Here is a 25,656-nt window from a genome sequence, read left to right on the forward strand (position 1 = left end):
TCCCCACATGATTTAAACCCTGAAAAGACTTGACGGGAAGACTGATACTTTACTTAAAATAAAATGATAGCTCTAGAGTCGTGTTTTTCTTTATACAATGGGCACATATGTAAACTCAGTGGACTTTGAAAGTGACCTTTGCTAATTTCTAGAAACTCGTAGCCAGTGCTCACTGAGTCACTGTTTCAACGCAACAGAACAAGCTATGCAGACTGCTTAGATTCATCAGTTTATATTTAGTACTTGTTGAGCAGCTGACTGAGCCGTCTGTCATTCTTGGGTTTTATCCAGAGGGGAAAACTTTAGAGTAAATTAACACGTTCGGTGAGTGTAGTTTAAACTGGAGATTCAGTTTTATGGTTATGTTCTTCAAGGTCCTTCAGGGTGATGCTGGACTAATGGGAATCCAGACACTCGTCTAATGGGGGGCCATTACTGCCCACATTGCGAGAACTATTCATTTTTTATGAGAGGGGATAGATCTATTGGCGCCTTTTATCAGGGGCATTTACCAGTACTGGTTACATCAGGATTCAGTACATATGGTGCAGCCTTTTGGGGCTGATGGGTCATCAAGTAGGGTCTGGGGACTTGCAGGGATCCTTTAAAGGGTAAAAGGCCCAAGTGGTCAATTAAGAGGTTTTACACAATGACTTTATAGGTGGATATTTTCTCCTTGATTTTCTTTTCTTTCTGACATTATTAGTCATGTTATAACACATATTGAGTGTTTCAATACAATATCTAAATGTCTTCTAAACATTGGGACTGTTTCACTACCAACTTTTGCTCAAAATAGTTAAAATTAGCTCCTCACAGGGACTCCCTTTTTCTTTCTTTTTTTACATAATATAGTACATTCAGAGCAATAGGCCCACACTTCATTTCACTGCAGTGATATTTGCAATGCAGGAAGTTAGTGTCTGACTGGGATTTTATTTGTAGTTGAAAAAGGTCGAACCCTTCACATTACTTCAGAAATGAGTAGCTTGATCTTGTGTCGCTTTTTTTTACGTGGAGAGCTGCACTCTAATGATCCAAATAGTCAGTTATAATGGAACCATTTTGTGGATAATGTTTTGGTGCAATGATCGGATTCAGTTTGCACCTATGACACTGACTGTTTTGTCAACTACATGTGCCATTTTTTGTCCTTGATATAATATGATGACCGTTTCAGTTACACAAACCATCATAGTCAGATCAAGTCGGTGGATTGGTTATCATTCTCAGTAGTTCCTCTACCATCAAATAATGAGGCCAAGTTGAGTTTCACAGGCTATACCCATCAACTGTACAAGGATTTCTCACCCTCCCATCTGTGGTTGGCACCCTCCTACATGTTCAGGATTCCCTACCAGATCTTACCAAACATACTTAATGGTGTTATTGATATGAAATAGCTGGGGTAAGTAATACTCTCTAGGCAGGACGGTTCAGGTAAAGCTGACTGTGTGACGTATATGATGGGGACCAGATATGTGGGTTGCACTGACATAAGGAAATCTCATTAAAAATGTCTCCACGTATTAATGAAGTCAGATTATTCATGATTGTCATCACTGCTGCTCCACTCATAATATCATCCTCGCCACAGCAGACAGGTCTTCGCAGCGGGGGGGCAGCCGCACCTGCTGTCCCGCTCTGCGCTGCAGTGACTGTGCGCACATGATTATTGAACAGCTGGAAGGGAAGCAGACCTGTAACACCTGCACGGGAGACGCAACGCAGCGCTTCACTTTTCATAATCCCGGGAAGATCCAGAGATGATGCCCCGTCTGCCGGGCGGTGGCAGGACAGCGTGCGGGACGACTGGCACCTTTTTGTCTGCGTGTCTGGTCTCCGCTTGTCAAGCCCTGCGGAGCTGTGGGGAGGTCCAGTGCGGCGATGGCCAGCAGTGCTGTCCACCCATCATCACCGGAAACGGCAGTGCCAGCGCCGCGGTGCGCTGCTGCAAGCTCCCCATACACGTTTTCTTCGACAACGTAGGCTGGTTCACGCGGAAGCTGTCGGGCATTCTGATCCTGTTGCTGCTCTTTGCCATGGGCTACTTCATCCAGCGGATCATCTGCCCGCGGCCCCGCAGGAACCCCAACAATGACCGCAGCGAGGAGCCCTCCCTCTTTCACGGGCACGCATCGGCGTCCCAGGACTCCCTGCTGGACCGGTACCCCGAGTACAGCATCGGAGACTTTGCGTCACCGAACCTGCCAGCCTACGACGAGGTCAAATACTTGCCCACGTACGAGGAGAGCATGCAGGAGATGCACAGGGACCGCTCCGACGATAACTTGCTGTCGGAAAGCGAGAGTGGGAGTCGGGGCAGGGGGAGAGCGGCGGGACCGAGAGCCGGAGAGCAGAGACGGGAAGTCCTGGAGGTGTCAGGACCGCAACACAGCCCAAGGACATCTCGGAACTCTGTCTGATGGAAGACAAGAGATTGGGCAAAGCTACACAAGACAATACAGCATTCTTATTTTAATATAATCAGGGTAATTATCTTGCAGAGATATAAACTCAAGTGCAATTATAATCCTGAGTGTTCAGAATAAAGGGGGAGGCTGAGAAAAAAAGTACGTGTTCAGTCAGATTATAAGGGATTACCCGCCTTTTGTATGCAAATAACTGCGTGGGTGAAGTGAAGGAGATTATAAAAGAAGCGAAGGCGTCTGAAATGTATGCTCTTTGTGTTGGGGACAGCTAATTTGGCTGCGGTACAATCGCATTAAGTTTTACTTCAGCACCTCAATTTTAAGTGGCACCGTGAAACAGTTATTCTTCTTTCAGGTCTCGATGCTAAATATTCTGCTGGACCTGAATGACCTTCTTTTCTTCCAAGTTTCTTCATTGAATTTGCATACAAAAGAGGGAATATTTAGATTTAGTGTCTCCTCAGTAACCTGAAATGTGGCCTGAGTGAAGGGAGGAGTATCTATTTTAATACCTTCATAGGCTCACTTTTTTTTTTATCAGCCAGCTTTAGAGCCTGTTAATTTAAATCTTATCACAAACACACTTCATGGGGGGGGGGGGGGGGGGGGGGGGGGGAGGCAGACAGGAGTGTGTGTTATCAGTGACCTGAACCATGTCTGATACTGCAAAAAAAAAAAAAAAAAGTCAAGCCAAAGCAGATGGGGACATTTTATTTTAAAAAGAAAGAAAAAGACGCTCTGATCCTGGGAGCCCCATTGCCCGGAGGCTACATGTATCAGCCTCTCCAGGGTTCTGAATTTAGGTGGGAAAAAACAATGGCAAAGATTAAAGCTCCCATACTGATTGGGTGTAAACTGCCAAGAGACAAAGTTGTATTTGGTTGATAGAATGTCAGACAAGATCACACACTACCTGCTGCCCTGAGCAGATCTAAAAGCTGCACAGCTCAGACAGGGGTGTGACAGTGACAGGAGGCAGACTATAGGGTCTACTTGTGTGTTAACCATTTGTGTGAAACTGTCCGCTTTTATGTTCCGATAACTAACTAGGTAAGAAGGTTATTTTGTGCTGCTGCAAACATAAAACCAAGCTGACACTGCTCACACCTCATTCCATCAGGCTTGGATTAGAGCTGTATTTGTTTTTTTTAATGTGTCCATTAAAATGCCTCACTGTGCTAAATTATTTTAAAAAAAAATGTCTTTATACATTACTTTGGCATTAAATGGGCACGTTGTAAAGAATCACACTTTTGAAATCCTCTCTCCAGACAAGGCATGAAGAAATGTAGCAGGCCGAGGAGAAGACAAAAAAAATAAACGCTACACAAGAAGAATTTCCATTAGGGCTGTAATGCAATGTTTACTCTTACTAACAAAGAAACAAAGATTATCTTTACGACTGGTCAATAAAATTAGATTGATTTGTCTCAACACAGGTTCCCAGAGACTGAGATGAAATCTTAAGGCTGCTTGTTGTGTTTAACCAACAAAATGATATTTAGAGAACCCTTAAAGAGCCCACAAAGTTTCACATTTTGAAGGGTGGAATCACCTTTTCTTTTCTTTTTTTTTTGCTTAAAAAATATCAAATTGATCATTCAGAATTAAGAATTAGGTATGTTGCTAAGAATAGGTGGCAATTTATTTTTCATGAAATCAGCTGATCTACTACTACTTAGGTCTCCGAAGAAATGAAATGGTTCTTTATGAGCACAAGCAACATGTTAAATGTAACGCAACTGATTTATTTGAGAAGCTCCAGGTTGGCTATTTTATCCTAAATTATTTTTTTTAAGGTTTTCAAACGTGTAAGAGCAAGTTGCTACTAAAGCATCAGTATCAGCTGAACACCAAGACATTACATTTAGAGACCTTGAGCTCCTCTAATGGTGCTGCCACTAAAAGTCTGAGCGCGATTGTGGTGGCTTTTGTAATCCAATACTGCTGGACCATGATAGTGAGCACTGATGGCTTTGCTTTCCACAGGGAGCATTGTGGGTAGGTGGAGTTTGCACTTAGAAGCACTAAATCCAAACTTAAAACCACTGATGGTTGAGCGATGCAGAGTATGTGACCCCTAAGATATGTGAAGCCGTGTACTCGTGTGATATGTGATTTGATTTCTGTAAAAGAGGGATTTCAAACGTAGCGCAGACTTCTACAGATCCAGGGATCTTTGCCAATGGTCCAGTTATTCTATTGCTCACTGGGCTGGCAAACAGATAAACCATAAAGGTCAAATCAATGAGCATTATCCTCCTCTTAAACTCGCATTCGATCCAGGAAGTGTATTTTTAGAGCAGCAGCGTTGTTTGGCTATCGATCGAACAGATGAAAACTTGCTAGTCAGTGAATATGAGAATACAGCCCTGAGGTTTAATAAAAGATGAGTGTATTTGATCTTTTGTTAATAAGATTGTGTACTGCGTGCATTTCTTTTTGTGAAAGAGAAAGTATTTATACAGACCATAACTCATTTAAAATCCCCATTTCAATGTGTGTGGCCGCTCTCAGCTGTAATGCATGTGTAACCTAACTCCTCAATGATAAGTCTGCTCATAGATGAATGGTGTTTGGTCTGGATGACTGCAGTTTCTCACACAGTGAGTAAGCTTAGAAAGGAATTGGATGGAGAGAGTACAATCAGAGAACGACAGCGAGTCAGAGAGAGAGAGAGAGAGAGACTTAGGAGAGGAAAATAGGAACCACTAGAGAGAAGTATCCATTGATAGATTTTTCCTGCATCTACCGTTTTCTCTGATGTTTCCACATCTCAAGCCACTCATTTCTAGGGACACCGCCGATCACCTTCTCCTTTATCTCTCCACCACATCCTGATATCGTCTAGCAGTTTTTTTTTTTGGAGAGCCCTGGGATGCATCTTTTCCCTCATTCGTCCCTCTAGGCCCACTAGAGGAGATGGATAGGCTATTACAGTCCACTGATGTACTGGCCCTCTGCCAACCAGGGGGTGGAGCTGCATGGCAAGGAGAAGTTTCACACCTCAGCAGAAAAGGAAATACAAGAATAACTCAAAGAGGAACACATACTGTATATATATGTTGGGACTCTAAAACTCACGCACATATGCACCTAGAAAAATACTCCCTGGGTGCAAAGCTAAAAAAAAAAACATCTGAAAGATACTCTATTGTGTTTGCATAAAACCAGTGAAGCATCATGGCATCTAAAATAACTCAAAAAATAGAGAAAGCAAAGTAAGAAGGTATTTTGACTGAATGTATACAGTGTTTCCATCTTTTTTTTTTTAATTACTCATCAGTTACAGGAGGCAAAATATTAAATATAGAATCTGTAAAAATATCTAGACATATAAAAACTCAAAGTCAAAACAATACGTTTGTGTGTACCTGAACAAGTTCATTTTCAAAATGGAAAAAGGATAACAACTACAAAAATGGACACACTGAAACCACTAAGGAGCTGATATGACAGAAAGGCCATTATGGTGTTGTTGCTGAGATATAAAAATACTCAGAAGTCCAATCATCCAATCACAGTAACAGAATGTAAAAATGTTAGTGTCTTGGTTTTACATTACTCAGCGTATGCAGCAGGATGTAGTGTAACAGTTTCTTCACATCTCCAAATGTCCCCTAAAGTTATGTAGTTGGAGCTTCTGGTGGAGCTTGTTTCTTAAGCACAGACAATCTTCTTTTTCAATGAGGCAGAATCAATCCACCGCCAACAGTCACCAAATGTCATAAACACATGGGTCCACTCCTTTAAAGCTGCCGTTTTGGAGAAAAGTCCCTGAACATTAACGCCGCGAGGCCACGCTGCTCCTCACAGACGCATTAGCAGCTTTCTCTCTCTCTTTAGCCAACTCCATCTCTATCTTTGCCTGGATCTTCTCCCAGTCCACCTCGACCTGGCAGAGACATAGGAAGAATAGATAAGAAAAGAAAAAAAACATACATTTATTTAATAAGTACTGGATTAACAAGGTAAAGCCACTAGAGTAGTTTAGTAACTAAAAAGGTAGGAATCATGCAGTGCTTCAAAAAAAGTATGTGCTGTTTTTAACACTTTTACTCTATTGATCTTTTTTGCACTAAACATTTTCCAACTGGAGTCAAAAAAAAAGGTGCTAACCCGAGAGAAACAATAATAAAAAGACCCCCTCCGCTGCTAATAAGGCCACTATTGTCACTGCCTAAGTCAATGCAGAGCTCAGACTTACTCCTTCAGCGTACTGCAGGAATCTCTTATTGGTCTCCTTTCTGCCAAATTTCTGCAGAAACTTCTGCCTATAAGCCAGCACGGTGTCCACATGAGTCTTGTGTTTGACTGCCAGCTCCAATGCCCTAAACACAAAATGATAAGATGGAGATAAACTTCAGTACTGTACAGACAAATAGGCTTCAGCTTCACTCTCGCACACATATTCAAACACAACCCAGAGTTGTACCTCTCCCAGTTGAAGAGGTCGATGTTGACCCTTATGGTCTGGTAGATGAGACCAGCTTGCAACAGAGTGGCCTCGGCCTCCTGGACCTGACCGCTGAACATCAGCATGTGGGCCAAAGCGGACTCCTTAGACGGCAGCTCCTCTATAAAGTTGATGTACTGAACTTTGGGCAACTGAAAAAACAAAAAGAGAAATTGCAGAAATAAGAAAGCGCTTTTTGGGTAGTCAAAGACACTGTATATAGGGAATGGAGAGTGTGTATATATATATATATATATATATATATATATATATATATACACTCAAAGACACTGTATATAGTAAAAAGTTAAAATTAGCAGAAAGAGTCAGTCCTAAAAAGAAAAAACATGGACTTATACAAAAGTAATGCCACTCAAGCATCACTTATGGGCCTACATTGACTGTGTCTGCAGAGACCCTGTCCTCTGCCTGTATTTTAATGTTTTGTTTTGTTTTGGTGGACTCGGGACGTTTCTGTGCGCGGAGCTGGTGTGTTTCCACCCAGCCAATGACTGAGATAGTTTAGCAGTGGCTACAGTACAGCGATCGGTTGCAATTCAAACCGGCGTATGTGACTTGGATGTTTTATTGTTTATTATAGTTTTATTGTTTATTATGATCCCCATTAGCATTGGCTCATGGCTCCAGCTTTTCATCCCAGGGTCCTCATGTAGCGACAAAGAAGAGAAAATACAATCACAGTGAGGCGCAATACCAAGCGGATAAAGCTTGTTCCAAAACGAGGGTGAACCTTGGGTTTAACCCGCGGAGTTGGTCTGCTTTCTGTTGGACAGGCAGATGCCAAACTAGCTTGTAGTGTAGGTACTTGCTCCTGCAGTGAATGTGTGCTTCTGGGGGCGAGGAGCCCAGGAGGAAGGGCCCAGATTAAATGTTGTGTTTTTAAGCTGCAACCAACAATACTACTGACTCTACCTCTAAAAGATCAAAACAACTTAGTATAGGAAGAAACTAACAAACATAGCAACATTACACACAGGTCAAATAAACAAATTAAAAAGAGAGCACAATGACACATTAAAAGCTTGTCTAAAAAGGGGGGTCCGGAGCAATGATTTGAATGAAGACGGGTTAGTTAGTGCAGTCTTGAATATGCTACAAGAGTGAGTTCTATAGGGAAGGGGCAGCTATGGAGAAGGCTCTGTCCCCCCAGGTTCAGTGCTAGGTTCTTAGTTGAGGAGACACAAAGTTGCCGTCGGAAGACCGGAGGCTACAGGAAGGGAAGGGAAGGACTGTGACGGTGGAGGAGGTCAGTGAGGTAGGAGGGATCCTGGTGGTTGAGAGCTTCGTGAGTGAGGAGAAGGATTTTGAAGTGGATACTGTAAGGGACAAGGAGCCAGTGGAGATTATGAAGGACAGGGGGGATGTTGTCACAGGAGCGGTTGTGGGTGAGCAGGCGTGCAGCAGAGTTCTGGATGTATTTGAGATCTATTTATGACTTTGAATGATTTTCCATAAAGGATGCTTTTGCAGTAGTCGAGTCTGGATGTGATAAAGGCACGGACAAGTGTTTCAGCTACAGAGAATGGCAGTAATGGGCGGAGGCGGGCTATGCTTTTAAGGTAGGAGAAGGGGGTTATAGTGAGCTGGGTGACTAGTTGATCAAAGGAGAGGTTGCTGCCAAAATTGCCAGAAATGATTCTAAGATTGTGGGGAAGGCGGAGAAGGCGATAAGGTGGAGTTGACAATTGTGAGGCTGAAGTTTTGAGTGGATTTTGGGGACGATGATTATCATGTCTGACTTGTCATAGTTCAGTGTGATGGTTAAGAGGGGAGCGGGTTGCTGTGGTATTACCTCTCCAATAGCAGCATAAGCCACCTTAGCAGTCTTCAGCTCCCTGTTTGACATTGCCATACCAGCGAGACATGCCCACAAAGATGGTTCCTATAGATACAGGGAGAACAGAGCAGTTAGCGTCTTTAAGAACACATCTCACAGCTGGACACACTGAGCTGGAAACTAGATTTTACATTTGTGTCATCATTTTTCACCCCACATATTTTTGGTTTAATTTGGAATATTTTAGTACATATTTAACTGTCTAAACCATTTATGATTTCTTCACTTGTTTCATTATTGTAAGGTTGATTGTAATGTGTAACAGTGTGCCTACACAGACAGTATTTCAGCTTAGGTTTTCAGTTCTGTGTCTCACATGCGTCTCATGGAAAGCTGGTCTACCAACAGCGCAGTAACTAGTATTTCACTTGCATAAATGTGACCCAAAGTGTCATTTTAGGGTGCAATTCTATTTCCTTTGTGCCTCAATGCATTGTGTATTGACCTAAAGCATGAATGTAATGCAAGTAATCTGTGTTCACACAAAAATTAATGAATGACTGACTCTGTAGCTATTTCACTACAACTCAGAATATGCCTCCTGTGCTGACATGGTGTAAGGAGCTCAGGTAAGTGACTTACAGTCAGAGAGAAATTGGATTCAAGAACATATCGACAGGTGTCTAAATATTATCTAAACATGTCCAGTGACTTAGTTAAATGTGTTTTTGTTCGAAATGCAAAGTCCCTTCCAGATTGCAGTGATAAAGAATGAAACATCTCCCTGTGTGTGTGCAGAAAGACAGGGTATGATGGTGTCTTTATGGGCCTCATAACATCCTGCTCATATCCTGGAATGAAGGCCTCATTACAGTCATACTCAAACCTTTAGAAAAAACAAACCATGACGCACACAAAAAACAAACAAGCTGCATCATTAAAAGCGGAGTTCTAACCACATTGGACAACAATTGAGCAAACTTCACACTGGAGCACGCTCTGTAACCCCCCCCCCCAATCAGTGTCCATCACTGACCGCTCTAATCGGAATTCCTCAAAACAACAAATGACACTGTGAGTCCTGCCTGAGGTTGACTGATAAACTTTGACGTAAACCCTTGACACCTGATCACATTTGTAGCTTAAATCTTCTTTTTTTTGACTCTATATATACAAATGTAATAATATACTACATATAATATAATAATACAAATGTTGTTGACTATATATTATCGTATGTAAGCCTGCTTTTGTGTAAAGCTGTAAATTATTACATCAACTCCTATCAGGTGAGCACTTACTGACAACAAAGACTGTGTTTCTGGGAAAAGCCACCCTGCCACCAAACTCTTACCAGAAGTGGAGGGGGAGGGGCAGGGGAAAAACAGCTCTTAAAACCAGTGCCTCTCTCTGTCCCCTTTTTCCCACCCTCCCTTCTCCTCCTGCGACTGGCCGTCCATTTCTCCAGAGTTGTGGTTATTGCATCATCTCCCAAAGCATAAGCAGACTCCTAAGTTGGGTTTAGTATGTGTGTGTGTGTGTATGCATGTGGAGAGTCTACACATGCATATAGGGAATGGAGAGTGTATATATCTATATATATGAGTTAGGGCTACGGGGGTTAAATCCAGTAAATGGTGTCACCAGGCTAATTGAGGGCTAATTAAAGCCTGCTGGCCTGGTCCCATAAACCTGTCCACTACCTTCTCATTCAGACTGTCTGCTCTTATATACATTTACATGTATGCATGTGACACACCACAGGAACCTGAGCCTTGCCAAGGCCATAGATTGCAGGCTATGTCACACTATATTATAGACATACGCACAAAAAAAAAACACGGCAGATCTATTTTATTAAGGAATCCAAGAGTTCAAATGGAAAACTTTTACGATGGCACATAAGCACACAACAATAGAGATATCAGGTTGTCTTACCTTGGCAAATCGACAAAGGCGCAGTGCGTCCTCCCAGCGTGCAGAGCTGCTATATTCATGCAGGAGGGCTGGATATGGAGGTACACTGCTGTAAACCAGTGAACCGTCTCCCTGGCGTAACGTCACCTTGGCGCCAACATAGCTCAGAACGTGGGGTGCACAGCTGAACTCACTTTGAGGACAACAAAAACACACCAGAGTAAGAGCAGTACATGTAACCACACCCTTACAGTATTGTTGTCACATGAAAGCCAGCAAGGGACACTCATGGCTCGTGTTAGCCATGTTTGCAAATATCAATAATGTGAGTGAAAATTACATGAATGCTTATGAAAGAGAAAGAGCAGGCTGTTCAATTCAAGGTAAATAGTTTGGACTTAATAAAGTTGAATTGAACATGTGCAGAATGATGGATTGTTCTAATTAGAAATATAACTTATTGACCATGCAGTCGCTGATAGTTTGTGTATGCGTGTGAGCCAGAATGTTTCATTCAAAGAGTAATTTATGGTAGCACATCTCAATTTGCAAAATTGATGATAACACACTTGACAGTTCTGCTTCCACTAACTTACACTGTATTTTGTCCAACTTGCTTTTCATCCCTAATATAATCAGAAAACCTCATCACATTAGGAAATGTGAAGCCTTCAATGAATTGTTTCCATTCGCTCTTACCATTGAGTATCTGGTGTTTCTCATTTGCACATTGCATAAAAAAACAAACTTATAATGTGCCCCAATGACATAATCTATTTGCTGGAGCAGCAAAAATAGTAACAGCAAAACAACACAACATCTTGATCCGATTAAGAGTAAATGTAAGATGTCTTAAAAGGAATGATTCTGCATAAGCTGTGCTTAAAAACAAACAAAAATAAACAAGCTGTGAACCAATGAGAGATGCAAAAGTAAAGAGATATACAATATGTAGAATGTTAGAATAACCACGTGAGTAGAGGAGACATGCAAAAGTAATCCTGTACATACAGCACAGAAAGTCTGCCTTAGCTCCTCCTGGACTTACTGAAAGTTGATGACTTATGGGCAAGAAGCACGGTACAATCTGACAGCTGCTGGCAAAAATAAAAAATATTGCCAAAAGTGTGGCGTGTTGTACTTCGGGGAGGGAGCTCAAGGTTTAGAAAAAGCTGCTTCTATGAGTCTTCTTTGCTCTTATTTACATCTGTTCTCCTTTCTTCTCCTCCATGATGCTCACATGAAAACCACTCTTTGTTGCTCGACGCTCATACTTTCAGCCAGCTTATTTCAACATAATAGCCACTCTGATGAATGGTATTAGATGTTTATGCTAAATTGCTAGTCTATAGCTGAGAGCAAATGAGTGTTCATGTCTACCTGCCATCCTTTATGTACAGAGATTTTGGCAGCAGTTCCTTGTCAGTGAAGACAGCACTCGGGTAGTACCACACTGATAGCTGGTTGTCTTGGACTCCACACAGGATGTTAGCAGCATCATTCCATGCCATACTGTGAACCATGTTGCCTACAGGACAGAGCATGCATACATTAAAAAAAATAGGTAGATTCAATGTTAGCTACGCTTTTGCTTAATTACAAAATGTCACTTCACATCTTGAGAAGTGAGCTCACTCTCTACTGTCTGTCTTACCAATCTTGCAGATTTTGGGTTCTCGCCCGAGATGACGCACAGAGGTCAAGTAAAGGTCCCGGTTCTTGTCTACCAGTGCAATTTTCCGTTCATTGGAAGGGCCACACTGGTCCAGAGCTACCTCCACCACCTCCAGCTATATATGAAAAAATGACACACACATACGCACATAAACACACACACACACACACACACACACACACACACACACACACACACACAAACACACACACGGTAAAAGGGAATACAAGAGTGATAGATGGAGGGATGACAAAAGCTTAGGAAAAGAAAGGAGACGCAGGAGAGCATTTTGTACCGTGACCCAACAGCTTTTCTGCCAAGTGTGTGTTAATATGAGAGAGAGGGAGATAGAGAGACATTGAGCGTGTATATGTGTCTGAACCTGTGTGTGTGTGTGTGTGTGTGTGTGTGTGTGTGTGTGTGTGTGTGTGTGTGTGTGTTTGTGTGTGTGTTTTTGTCCAGAGCCAGCTGGCTGGGTTTCAGTGTCTTGGAGCTGTGGAGTGCTGGCAGAGAAAGCCATGCTGACAAACAGTAAGTATTGCTACCTTCACTTCTTTTCCTTCTCTTCTAACTCTTTCCTTCTTTTCTTCTATTCCCTCTTACTGTGACTACAAATCCCTTCCCCCTTTCTGTCTTTATTGTCTACCTACATCTGAATACAAGTTCATTTAGGTGAGTTTATATGAAACTAGGTCTGTTAAATGATTACAGAAAAATTCTCCATTAGTAAATAAATAGAGCATAAAGGTTGAGGGGAGAAGGTAGGTATCGTCAACCTTTCGGTGCATGCATGTTAAGGTTAGGCAAAACAATGAGCAACAGCAATACCAGTGTATTCTGGGTTTAGATCTCTTAAGTACAATAAAAAATATCTTACAGAACTTTCTTCCCTTAAAAAAAAGCTTTGGGAATAACTTTGATACGTCATCCCAAAGGTCAGGGTGACCAGCACTGCTATTTGCAAGGAGACAAACTTTCCCAATGCCAGCTATAGTACAAACAAACTTAATACATAGATTTTACATGTAATATACTACATTTCTGCAATCCGAGGGCAAAACATTACCCACCTTATGAGACAAGGACTTGCCATCGCCAAGGGCTTTCCCGGTGAGGACGTCAAAAAGAAGGATGACTAGTGAGGAAAAAAAGAAAAAGTTAAGTTAGTACTAGGACAGTCCAAAATAATTGAACAATTATGGCGGTGACACGGTCCGTTCACCTTTTTCATCGCTCTTGTCTCGGATGGCGATGGTGTCGTTACTAAGCGAGACACTCTGGGCATTGAGGATGTCGGCTCTCATACCAGGGAACTTGGGCGAAGAGACCAGCCTACCTTCATAGGAAAACGTATACAACCCCGCACCATCCACCAGCAGGAAATGTCTAGGAGGATGACACAACACAAAAGTGTAAATGTGTAAGGGTAGAGAAAGTGAATGATTTACATGTGTGTGAGAGGGCGACATGGAGAGAGAGATGAATGGGAGCAAGGAGGGAAATGAGAGCGATATTTGAGAGCAAAAGAATGAAGAGCCGATCACAGTTAATCAACAGACACAAGCAGGTAATTCAAACATGTAATGCACATTAACACGGCGTCGACTTACTCAGCTTGACTCATCAAAGTCAGCTGTGATTTCAGAACAGCCAGTAATCTCTTTAGCTCTATGCTAAGTGTCAGGGACTCTGCACTGGAGTATTGCACAAGAGCTACTCCATATTAATCTAATTTCCCCCTGTGGTTTCACTCTCAGCCTTATTGTATGACAGCATGAAGCATTAGAGAAGCTGATGGACGATCCAACAGCCTGTTCTCTCTCTCTCTCCCTTTCGCTCTTGTTGACGTGCTCCTGGAATAGTGACTCACTTCTCTGCTTGCAGGATGAGGCTAACTGTTCCCTCCTTCAAGTCAAAGATGAGGGGAGTATTCCAGTTTCTTGAGCTGGCACAAATAAAGAAAAAACAAACATGCATAATACAATTTGTGAATACACTAATATCTGAACATTGGGCAAAAGTTAAGAAGTGAAAATATCTCGGAAGTAAGATTAAGAGCAGAAAGGGAAAGGGTCTGAAGATTTTAGGGCAAACCTTAAAGACTCATAACAACATGGCATGTGCTCTAGTAGTAATTTGTTTTTGTCATTAAATATGAAAGATTAGCATATGAGAATAATAAGGCATACTATGACAGTTACTTTTTGTCTTTGGGTGTGAATAGAGCATCAGGAAACAGGAAAACTAGGAGTGGGGTTCTTACTTGTAGACATAACACTGGAGAGATGTAGCGACAACTAGGTGACCAAAAGCCAAAGAGGCTTTGATGACTCGATCTCTGAACTCCAATACGTCCACTGCATCATTCATCACATTCCTCACCTGAGAAAAAGGGAAAGAAGAGGGGGGGAAAAAAGAGGAGAGATGAATCAATATCTCACAATTTTAGAACATCCATATAGTTATACTATCAGTGATACATTTTTCATTTATAAACAACAAAAGGGGATACACTGACTTCACGAACACAGGGGGGAACAGTCACTGACACACTGGACTGATTTGGTTTTTTTTTCCACACAGGAAATAGTTTAGAGTATGTCCAAGTATATGTAGGGTAAATGTGGTCAAAGAAAGCAGATTTGACTGTTTTCAGTGTGCGTGCAGTGGTGGGTACTGATTTTTTCACCTGCATAGATAAACACATCCCCTCCTGCTCTCTCTGTAAATGAATGAAAAGGCTTTTTTTCCCCCCATCTCCAGGTGAAAGGTGGGGTTATTTTTACAGCTTTAAAAAACTTCCTCATCTGCTCCCTCCAGCAAGCCAAATTTACATGCAACACAACCAGAAATAAAAAACATTTGACCGCAAGGTGGTAAATTTAGCTGGCTGATTCACAAACCACTGGCAGATGTGCACATTTAAAAAGGACTGCGAGGAGGAGGGGGAGACAGAGAAGCGCCTGCAAAGCTGAAAATAAATGGCTGATCACCCGACTTTGCTTAGTTGACACAAACTACACTTGGTTAAGACATCTTTGACAAATGAGTGCACATGTGCTAGCCAACATGCATGTGCGCGACCTTGTTCTTGTAGGTGTGCATGCGTATGCCAGTCTGAAAGTGTACGAGTGTGTGTATGTGTGCGTCTGTACATTTGGGTGTGTTAACCATGTGTAAATGCTACCTTGTGGTTAACATGAGTTTAAACAGCACAGAGAGAGGCTTCAAGACAGGCTGGTCATTGTCATTGCAGGGCTGCACCCTGGCACAGTGTGGGTCCTACTTTAATATATGAGCACAACTAGTCGGAGCACGGGAAGCATTTCCCTCATTTAAACACACCTCTTTGGGGTATTTTCCAAATCTGTAAATTTCTTTATAATAAAGATATCTGAGTTTGGCTTTTTTAATGTTTACCTCTTTCTAATGATCCTCACAAACAGGCACATTTTTTTTTTAGCTATGTCAAAAAACAGCTTTAACATACAATACTATAATTTTTGAGACCCAGGGAATCAAGATGGAATTCAAGGATGACACGTTTGTAACTGCATTATTTCAGTCTTGCATCTCTACTTTTGTTTCATTGAATAAAATCTAACAATGACATAATTCACACTAAATTGACTTTCTTCCAAGTCTGAAAAGCAGCACAAACACAACCTGGCAGTGTGTGTGGCTCTCTTTCTACCTGCATGGTTCTCCTCTTGGTAAGGGTGATAACAAAGTTCTTCCACTCCCAATGCTGCTCCACCACATGGGCAAAGATGACGTGCCCGTTGCCGCAGGCTCCAGCCAGCTGGGTGCCGTCTGCAGACCAGGCTAAGCTGAACACACTGCCGGTGTTTGGCTTCTCCAATGCATAGGACCACTGGAGGGAGAGAGAGGACAATATGGTAAAATATACATAGTTCTTAATTACCTTCAATAATTGCCTGGGAGGAGGCTAAAGAACCAAAAACAATGAGCAGTTTGCAGAGGAGACGAAGTTAAGAGTTGTGTATGAGTGTGTGTGTGTGTGTGTGTGTGTGTGTATATGTGGGCATATAATGTAAACTCTGGAGCAAAGACAGGGGCCCAGTCGGTCAGTCATTGAGCTGTGATGAACTGTGAGACACTGAAGTAGCGCTCTCCCCTGCCAAGTCCAGCACTCGCGCTCATAAACATACACTCTGCTATCCTCATCTGTTACACACACGGGGGGCAGGGGAAAAGGGAGGGTTTATATACGAGCCCCCAAACCGAAGCCAAAAGCTGATTAAGAAGAACTCGTCCTTTCTTTTTATGAGAAAGAAAAGGTTCGGAAGAGGCTGGGGGGAGGTTTTTTCCATGGCCACTGTACTGCATCACGACCCTGTTGATGACTGTCAGTGATGACCATACACACAGTTGAGTGACATGCAGCAGTTACTGCCTCTAAGACAAGAACACCTTTCTTCATTTCACCATCTTATCCCTTTATATTCTTTGTTTCCATGACTTTTTTTCTTTTTCCAACCCTGCCTTTCCACACTCCTGTCCCTCAAGTCTTCTGTGGAGTATCATATCAAAAAAAAAATGGTGCTTTGAATCAAAACAGATCATCGGAGACAGTCTGGATCCACCAGCCAGTGAAAGTTTCCGATTTGTTATTTTCCAGGATAATCGCTCATAAGCCCCAGCAGCAGAGAGATTAGCACGGTAAGGTACACAAGACCTCCCTATTTCTTAGAAGGCAAGTGGCTGGCTAATTTCATTTGGACCAGGGGGTTCTGACTTGTGAGCTTTCACACAGATACATGCATCCACACTGTAATCTGCTTATGGAAGGAAGAAAAGCACTAATATAAGCCTGCTTGATGGAGGGACACGTGTGGTGCAGGAGGCCAAGTGCTGCAGTGACGTGAAGTTCGGAGAAAAGGTCTCAGTGTGTTTGCTACCCTACGCAATGCAGCTGCAGGATGTGAGGTGTGGTATGAGGTAACAGCCTGAAGGCTGCAGGTTAGAGGCCCGCAACTTGGATCGTACTCCCTCTGCTTCATACACACACCACTCAGCTGGCTTTGGTCAGCACCCACCCAGCAGTTAATGTCATATCAGGACCCGAAATAGCAGCAGAAAAACGATTAGAGCAAGAAATTGTTAAATTTAAATACATTCCTAACTAAGTTTCTCCTTTCTGCAGTTCGAAGCGTCCTTACTTGTAAATCCAGTAACAGAAATTAATTAGCCTTTCTTTATATCGTTTTTTTTTTTTCTCCTTTCCGAACCAGAGTCTAGCCATGTGCTCATGCATGTGCTTGCAAAAGCTCCACAGCCAAGCGGCCCGGGCCTGGGCCAGCTTTTACAATAATGAGAGATCTCATCTATTCTTCAGCTAACATCTTGAGATGGCTCGCTCTGTGTTAAAGCACCCCAGAGGGAAAGGAGAGGTGGGGGGACCAGGAGAAAGCGGAATGGATAGATGGAGGGTCAGAGATTCGGCTGAATGTATACACCAGACCGTAATGAAGCAGGACATATGATATCAGCCCAAGGAGCGCTGCTGGATCCATGCTTACCTAATGCTTTTAACACATTGAGCCATTTGACTCCATGCCGACAAGCCAGCAAGTGAGAACTTGTGTGTGTGTTTGTGTGTGTGTGTGTGGGAAGAGGGGGTCCTCTTTGTGTGTGCAGATCTTGTGTGCATATGTGACTGTGTGTGTGTGTGTGTGAGACAGAGCAGAGATAAGATACGATAGTGTAAATACAGTGATTATTAGAATGGGATAATATTGTACATCAGCTTATCAGGGTTATTAATGTGTGTGTAAATGAAGTGCAGCAAATATTTTTTTCTCTCTTGTAAGTGTCAAATGTCTGTTTTAAAAGTGTGCGTCATGCCTGTGTGTAAAAGAGGTGAAAATCCTTTGGCTTGTCAGAGTTGTCAGCAGGTGTCTGACTATGGGACACAGGAGGATTCCCATGTCTGTCCTGAGATGGATGAACTTGGCCAGCAGGAGAGAAACCTGGGACATGAATAGGTTTTGATTGCTTAACCTAAATACAAAATCTTTGCACGTTTTCCTTTTTGATCTACCTCTCCTTCATGCATTGCAGGGGAGACACTGAAGGGGCTGAAACTCTAAGCTTAGTGTATAAGGCTAAAGGGGACCGTTTTCTGGATTAGTGCAAAGAGATGCAGAATGACTTTAAATATGCAAAAATGAAGATTTAGGTGGGGCAGGTCCACTCTCTGGTCAATGAACCCTGTCTGTCCATAATGGGCAGCTTTGTGGCCAGAGAGAAGGTGGCAGACGTGACGTGTAGTTCTCAGCTGGGGAGAGCTAGGGAGGCCCCTCATACTTACAATGAGCTTACACACACAGTCTATGTATGTACAGAACATACAGCAGCAATAAGTCTAGGTAGCATGTAAGTCTGGGTATAGGCACCGCAATGTAGACAGAAAAGAGAAACGCCTACTTGTGTGAAAGACAGTGCAGAAGAACAAAGCCAATAGTCTTCACACTTGTGATGATCACTTTGAGCACCAAGCAGAACACCCACTCGTGCATCCTGTGTGTGTTGACATGTGTGTGTTAATGTGACTCAGGCGCAAAGACGTAAGTTACATGTAAATGACAAACCCGCGAGTGGCCCCGCAATGAAGCTGTATTAACACTGAATAGTTTGATAGCGCTGCTCCAACGTCTCAGGTGTTTTTATCCAAATCTCTTTTGCAGTAACTACCTTAAGCATGTAACTTAACATACGCACATATTTGCTAAAAGTTTTGTTGACGATGGCAAATTCACAACAGTAGAAATACGCATGCACAGACTCAAAATACACAGCCAATCTACAACCCCACGGCCTCTTAAGATCCTCTTTAAGGACCGTGCATGCCCCCTCCCTCCCTCCTCCCTTCCCCTCCTTACGCTCTCTGCATTTCTCGACATGTGTTTACCATTAAGACTGGCAGGTGTTATGAGCCTGCCCCTTTGCTCTATTGTTGCCCTGCAGCCACAGCCAACAAGGGAGGGGGGGGGGGGGGGGGGCTGCAAACAGGTTACGTAAAAAAAGTTAGCTCAAAGGCATAGACGTTCTTAGTCCGAGAAACCAAACCTGTTGCTCAAATGATCCTCTGCTTCTTGTTGGCCATATACTCCCCTTTAGTTACTATAGGGAAACCGTCTCATATTTTAACACTTATCAACCTACAGAAAATAAGTTATACTCCACTCTCCTTTTGAATACAAAATGTCCAATAGGGTTAAGAAAACAGCAAGTGACAACCTTTAGGGGTTAACAAAATGGAGAACAGTGGAGAGATTTAGTTGTTTATTGCCTGGTAAGCTTTAAGGGCTGTCAAACAAATATTGTACCTACATTAAAAAGCTGTTAATTTATTGATGTTATGACAAAATATAAGGACTGAATGACACATACATTCACATGCTGCTAGTATTTCTCAACCTGCTCAAGACAATATTACATATAAAGACATGCTTCTCATTTAATACACTGCATGAAACAACACAACAAGAACAGGCAGCAGCTATCTTGTAAAACAAAGCACTAAATAGGAAAGAACCACACTGATTTAGAATGAAGCTCGGAACATACTAAAGCAAAAGTCAAGAGCAGAAAATTAAAGTGTATATCAGTGCCACTGGTTTACCCCTCCCCCCTCTCTTTCTGCACTACCTGAAACAGGGTTCTGGTCTTCGTGGCCCAGGCTAAGCGGAGTGTGAGTGTGTGTATGTGTTGGAGGAGGGGGGGGGGGGGTTGGGCCAGGGAAAGGGTTAATGACACATGTCTGGACTAATGGCTCCCAGTGGAGCTATCTGCTGATTCAGCCCCATTACTTCACAAGCATTAAATATGTCTCGCCCTGACCGCTCTTTGCACCCCCACCCACAAAACCCCCTCGTCCTGATGCAAGTCAACAACATGCTTATCAGAGAAGGGGGGGGGGGGGCATGAAAGTTCTGGATTTTCTATGTCTTTTAGCCCTTTATCGCTGACACTCCTGTCACACTGAAGCAAGCGAGCATGCAAACTTGTAAATGCTTTATGTGTTAATGGGTCAGCCTGATTCCCTGACCCTGGAAAACCCTGCGTTTTATGCATCTAAAAAACACTGCAATATTTTAACAAGAGAGTCAAGCACAAGTTTTTACACTAAGTTACAAATTGTTCTGGGACATCATTGTAAACACAAATTTGGTTGTGTACACTTTTCCCTGAAAAAAAACAACAACAGAATTTTGTCCTCGCTTCAAACTTACCTGGAGTATAAATGTATTTATGAAAAGCAGTGTGGTTGAATGTTTGAAAGTGAGGAAACATGTTTGAAATTGAAATGGAAATTTTTACGAAACAAAAAAAGAACAAATTAAAAGTTATGTTTTTCTGCAAGACCAAGATTTAAACGCTGTATACCTAATACACCTTTGAAACTAAGTAATGCTGCCATGTATATAACTTTGCAGAAAGAGTCTTACAAAAATAAAAATCTACTTTCGTCAGCCTTTCTTTAGACGTTTACTGTATATGTGACAGTTCACTCTGTTTGGTCCTGTTCTAATTTTAACATGAGATCGTTATTTAAAGGGGTATAGGTTTATCATTGTGCTAGCAGGCTAGTAAGAGCAAGTGGGAGCAAACCTAGTCCAGGGTTAACAGTGGTACATAAATCAGAACAGATGGCAGACTCGCTGCAAAGCCAGCTGGCCTCAGTTTGCCCGTGTGTCTGTGTGCAGGACAGGACCAGGCAGTGCAGGTACAGAGTGTAACTCCCTGCACTTAATAAATATAGAACACATGTCTGAGTGTAATGGACACTGACACAAATCTACTCTTCACAGATAAAACTTTCTCCAAAATTAAATCTGTACCAGGAAAACATGTTCGAGAGAAAACAAAGACATTTGTTCTGAGGTAAAGAAAAGTTCATCAATCTCTCGGCATATAAAGAGGCCTTGTAAAGTCATCTTGCACTGACCCTTTAGTGGGGGAAGGGGGGTTGATTACAAGAATAAGGACAGGTCAGTTCTGTGTCTAGGAAAGGTAAGATCTATGTGAGCCTTTAAACTGGATTCCAAGATGGACTATGATCCAAATCATCACACCGTTTCTAAAGCTCAACCAGAAACAACTAACCTGTGAAACATGTGTATTAAAACACTCTGTATTTGCTTTCATACTGTGACTATTAATTCTATATTTATTTGAAAGTTGTTCATACGATTATGCAACAATGTTACAAAAAAAAGAATCACAGGCATAAATCAATAAGTAATATCCTCTGTGAAATAATCATGTTTAGATGACTGCTAAGTCAAATAACCATGTTGCTCTTCATGAGGAAAATCAGGAGCATCCAGTATATTGCTCTGCTTTATCTTTTTATTATACCCTCTATATCAAATAATCATCTGGACACAAGCTGTAGATCTAAATGGAACAATTCTCAAGCAATGTTTATTTCAATTAAGTAATTGGCCTGTATTTCCCAAATTTGTTTTACTAAGCAAAGCACTGAAGGCTAAGAAAAATGATGTGTGCAAGAGTGAACAGTGCACACTCACAATGACAGATAACATGAAAGTAAATCTTTTTTTGCGTTTATTTCAGAGATGAGACAGTGGATAGAGTTGAACATGTATTTTTAGTAATATAGAATTATATCCTGATATAGAACAGTTTCTATTTTCAAATATTGTAGTACCCATTGAACACTAAGTGAACTTACTAGCACTTAATTTATCTGCCTGCTGCACAATAAACCATTTGCATTCCCTGACTCTGCAATAACACAATAACTATGGCTATCGTGTAAGCCCATGTCTAAACATAGGCCAGTGACAGGAGTGTTGAATATCTCTGTATTGAAATACCCACTTGGCTCGGCTAAAGAGATACAGAGGCTGGGCTTGGGATGTGTGTAGAGTGGCACAAGTTGGAGATTTGGCAGTGCGAGGGGAAACAGGGAGAGAAAGGGGTGGGTGAGTGAGGGGGTGGGGGGAGCAAGACAAACTAGAAGAAAGAGAGAGAGAGAGAGAGAGAGAGAGAGAGAGACTGACAGAGTGAGAGAGAGAGAGAGACTGACAGAGTGAGAGAGAGAGCGAGAGAGTAATGATCTACACATGGTTTCATGCTGGAGCCTCAACATAGTAACCATAGACACATGCTGGGGCCTCCTGGGACTCATCAGTAGGACACAGCTGTGAGCTGGACAGCAGAATTCTATTAGCACCAACTATGCACACATGAGCTTGCAAACACACACTCGCACACATGCACAGGCACACACTCACACAGGCACGAACATACGCAGGTAATTTTGGTTTTTGACTGTGTTTTGGCATGCTACAGCTGGAACATCACATAAAACCATTTACCCTAATGCAGCCAAACTTTTTGGCCTGAGGTACCCCCACAGCTCTGACAGATGGATTTATGTACCTTCATTGATTTCCACCTATCATATTCTAGATGCAGAACACTACTGATTTTCTACAAGTAGAAATAGTTTAAGCCAATTATTTTAAACACCTTATGCAAACTTTTTCGAACCATGTATACATAACTTTTAACTAATGATTTCCCCATTTAGTCATGACTTTAAGAAAACAGTTTCCAAAGTTTATCCAAAACTACTAGCTTATTATTTTGTCTGTTTATTTATCAGGTTTTGTTATCTATAGAAACAGATTAACTACTTAACATATCTATTATAACATTTTTTTAAAGTAATTTTGCTTATTATTTAACCTATTTGCCAAATTCATTTAGCAAATGAATTAAAAAATGTATCCAAAAGGGACGCTGGTTTAGCTCATTAGGTCGAGCAGGTGCACCATGTGCAGAGGCTACTGTCCTCATCACACTGGTTGCAGGTTCAACTTCCCAAAACCAGCTTAAAAAAAACAGTCATTCATTCAGTCAATCATTTTTAAATATTACATGTTACTTATTCAAATCCCCCCCCCCCCCCCAACCTGTCTTATATTATTATTTTATTATTAAAAAACTGTAAATCTGACATATTAAACAAGTTATTTTAGAAATGTATGAATTGTGTTTATCAAACTTTACCATGTATTAATTACATCAGTTTCTCTAAGCAATTTCCCAATGAGCTGGGACAACATCCTTTTGGGATCCCTTGAGAAATGAAGGGTTTATTTAGTGAGACACTCACAAGCGAGCCTCTAAAGCTCCTCTATTGGTTATGTAATACCTGTTGGTAACAGCCACTCTAAATGTCATCCTTACATCTTGGCTAGCTTCCCTAACATGACAATAACACAGACCCATGAGTACTGCTATACAAAAACACACATCAAGCAAATTGAATACATGCCATGTTCTTCAAGACAAGCCTACAACTTCTATATAGAGGCAAACGTATAGAAGTAATAATACCCAATGAGGGAGCCAGTTAATAAATTCACGACGTAAAAGTGCACCGTGATCTATGTGAAAGTCAGCAGAAGGGGAGAGCAACCCTAGGGTACAGCCAAAATTAAACCCTTTCAAATCATCCTTTTCTGGATATAAGTCTATTGCCTCCAGCCCAGCCATAACCCTCAATAACTGCCCTTAATGAACTCTGGGTTGGCAGTAAAGCTTGAAGTGATACCCCAGTCACACACATGCTCTGCTTTCACTCATTTGTGTGCACTACCGAAGCCCTTTATTTGCATCCTGCCTTCGTCACTCAGTATCATCCTTAATCCTTGCACATCTTTTATCCCTCTATCGTGTCTTTTCGCTTCCTTCTCTCCGTGAGTGGGACATGTTTGTCTTGCTAGTGGAGGTAGTGATTTAGTGCCGCTAAGAATGATGACTCTGCCAGAGGGGCTGGCCGGGCACTGTCTCACTGTCATACACTTACTCCAGCTGTGGGGGGAGGGGGGGAGGGAGAGAGCGAGAGAGAGAGAGAGAGAAGGATGGAGGGGCGGGGAAGTGAGAAAAGAAGAGAGAGAGAGAGAGAGAGAGAGAGAGAGAGAGAGAGAGAGAGAAACTTGAGGGAAAGAGAAACCACCGTCTTTTATGGAGACCAATCCTCCAAGCCTCACTGCCTAGGCCAACTTTACAGGACATATTGGACAGTTCCACACTACCCTGCCCCCCACCCCTCCGACTACTCTCTCCTCTCAGCTCTTTTTCAAGCTCCCCTCCTTTTTGGTTTCCAACAAGGCGAGCCTTTAGCCGAACTCTGGAGAGGTGTAAAAGTATTGCCATGTCAACAAGTGCCTTTAACTCTAACCCACTTTACACAGACAGGCACCAGCTCTCTCAAACACACTAAAATATCAGGGTCAATCATCTGCAAGAACAACCTTGCTATACACTGTTCCACAGAATGTGCCAGGATAAGTTCAGGAACACAGAAAACCAAAGCCTGTTGGGCACAAAAGGACCTGGAATACAAAGGAGAAACCATTATCCTCACAGGATAGAGAAACTAATGAGCTCTTTGGGATGATAGATCAAGTCTACATGTAAGTGCTGCATCTAACAGACACTAAACTAGGCTTCAAAAGGGCCTGGAAACCTCATTACAAGTGTGTTAAAAAGGAGTTGCTTCAAATATTCCAAATGAATCAACAGAGAGAACAGTAGAGGAGAAAAGCTCTGAGGGATGATATAGACCCCGATTGCCCTTTTCAGAACTTGTAGTGTTTTTCTAATCGTTCAACATATACAGCGGCAGCAGGCTTACGACAGCAAGAACGGAGAGGGAGAGTGCAGAGAGCAAGAAATAGCATGCAAAAGCACAGATTTGTAAGAGGAGGGAGGGGTACAGCAAGTGGGGGAGAGAAAGAAACGGAGAGAGCAAGAGAGAGGAGTAGCCCAGCCCAGTTGCCTGGGGAGAAAACTGCTCTGCTGCTGACTCAGGACTCTCTTTGTTTGACAATGCTCCCTCACTCTCTCTCTCTCTCTCTCTCTCTCTCTCTCTCTCTGACACACTCGCACTCTCAAGCGTACTCGTCTTTTTTTAAAACCCTCGCTCACCATCTTTTTTCTCGTGTGCACATGCTCTTTCCTTGTCAGACTTATGCCAGTAATTTCACTTTGACAAACTTTTCATTTTCTCCGTTGTGTTACCCCCTCCTTTGTTGTTTTTCCAACCCCTATCCCCTCTATACGAGTCTCTTTATTCTGCTCCTTTTTCTTTCTGTTACAGTGACATTTTTCTCCGACTCAAATATACAGAACTAAGCGTCCCCTTCGCTTGTGATTAAAGCTGATAAAGAGTTGCAGTCTAATAAATCCATAGTGGTTTCTTTTGCCTTTTCATGCTCCACTAACAGTGGTTCACGATCGGGACCAGAACCCGGGGCCGTTTAATTCTCTTCCAACAGCGGCAGTTTCCAGATGTTGGCGGGCCAGTGGT

At 42.3% G+C, this 25,656-nt stretch overlaps 2 protein-coding genes across 3 annotated transcripts in view; one reads left to right on the forward strand and one right to left on the reverse strand.

Annotated features, from left to right (window-relative positions):
* The first annotated feature begins 1,636 nt into the window (after nucleotides 1-1,636).
* Nucleotides 1,637-4,847, forward strand: LOC132980591 (uncharacterized membrane protein C3orf80 homolog). The gene has a single exon (XM_061046803.1). The coding sequence runs from the start codon at nucleotides 1,767-1,769 to the stop codon at nucleotides 2,424-2,426; it is 660 nt and encodes a 219-aa protein (XP_060902786.1). The 5' UTR covers nucleotides 1,637-1,766; the 3' UTR covers nucleotides 2,427-4,847.
* An 832-nt stretch (nucleotides 4,848-5,679) lies between these two features.
* The window catches only part of ift80 (intraflagellar transport 80 homolog (Chlamydomonas)), a 35,723-nt gene continuing 15,746 nt past the window's right edge, over nucleotides 5,680-25,656 (reverse strand). For both annotated transcript variants that reach the window (XM_061046782.1, XM_061046783.1), the window contains exons 9-20: nucleotides 15,973-16,152; nucleotides 14,542-14,660; nucleotides 14,149-14,223; nucleotides 13,501-13,664; nucleotides 13,349-13,413; nucleotides 12,258-12,393; nucleotides 11,984-12,131; nucleotides 10,625-10,796; nucleotides 8,702-8,791; nucleotides 6,868-7,040; nucleotides 6,640-6,763; nucleotides 5,680-6,327 (exon numbers count right to left, since the gene is read on the reverse strand). In XM_061046782.1, the coding sequence (XP_060902765.1) occupies nucleotides 6,217-6,327; nucleotides 6,640-6,763; nucleotides 6,868-7,040; nucleotides 8,702-8,791; nucleotides 10,625-10,796; nucleotides 11,984-12,131; nucleotides 12,258-12,393; nucleotides 13,349-13,413; nucleotides 13,501-13,664; nucleotides 14,149-14,223; nucleotides 14,542-14,660; nucleotides 15,973-16,152 (1,557 nt within the window). In that variant the 3' untranslated portion in view covers nucleotides 5,680-6,216. The remainder of the gene's footprint in view (nucleotides 6,328-6,639; nucleotides 6,764-6,867; nucleotides 7,041-8,701; nucleotides 8,792-10,624; nucleotides 10,797-11,983; nucleotides 12,132-12,257; nucleotides 12,394-13,348; nucleotides 13,414-13,500; nucleotides 13,665-14,148; nucleotides 14,224-14,541; nucleotides 14,661-15,972; nucleotides 16,153-25,656) is intronic.

The sequence above is a fragment of the Labrus mixtus genome, chromosome 9 (assembly GCF_963584025.1).
Source record: "Labrus mixtus chromosome 9, fLabMix1.1, whole genome shotgun sequence".
Lineage (NCBI taxonomy): Eukaryota > Metazoa > Chordata > Actinopteri > Labriformes > Labridae > Labrus > Labrus mixtus.

Excerpts from the sequence above, each read along its gene's own strand:
- LOC132980591 (XM_061046803.1), top strand. The coding sequence starts at position 1,767 with ATGATGCCCCGTCTGCCGGGCGGTGGCAGGACAGCGTGCGGGACGACT.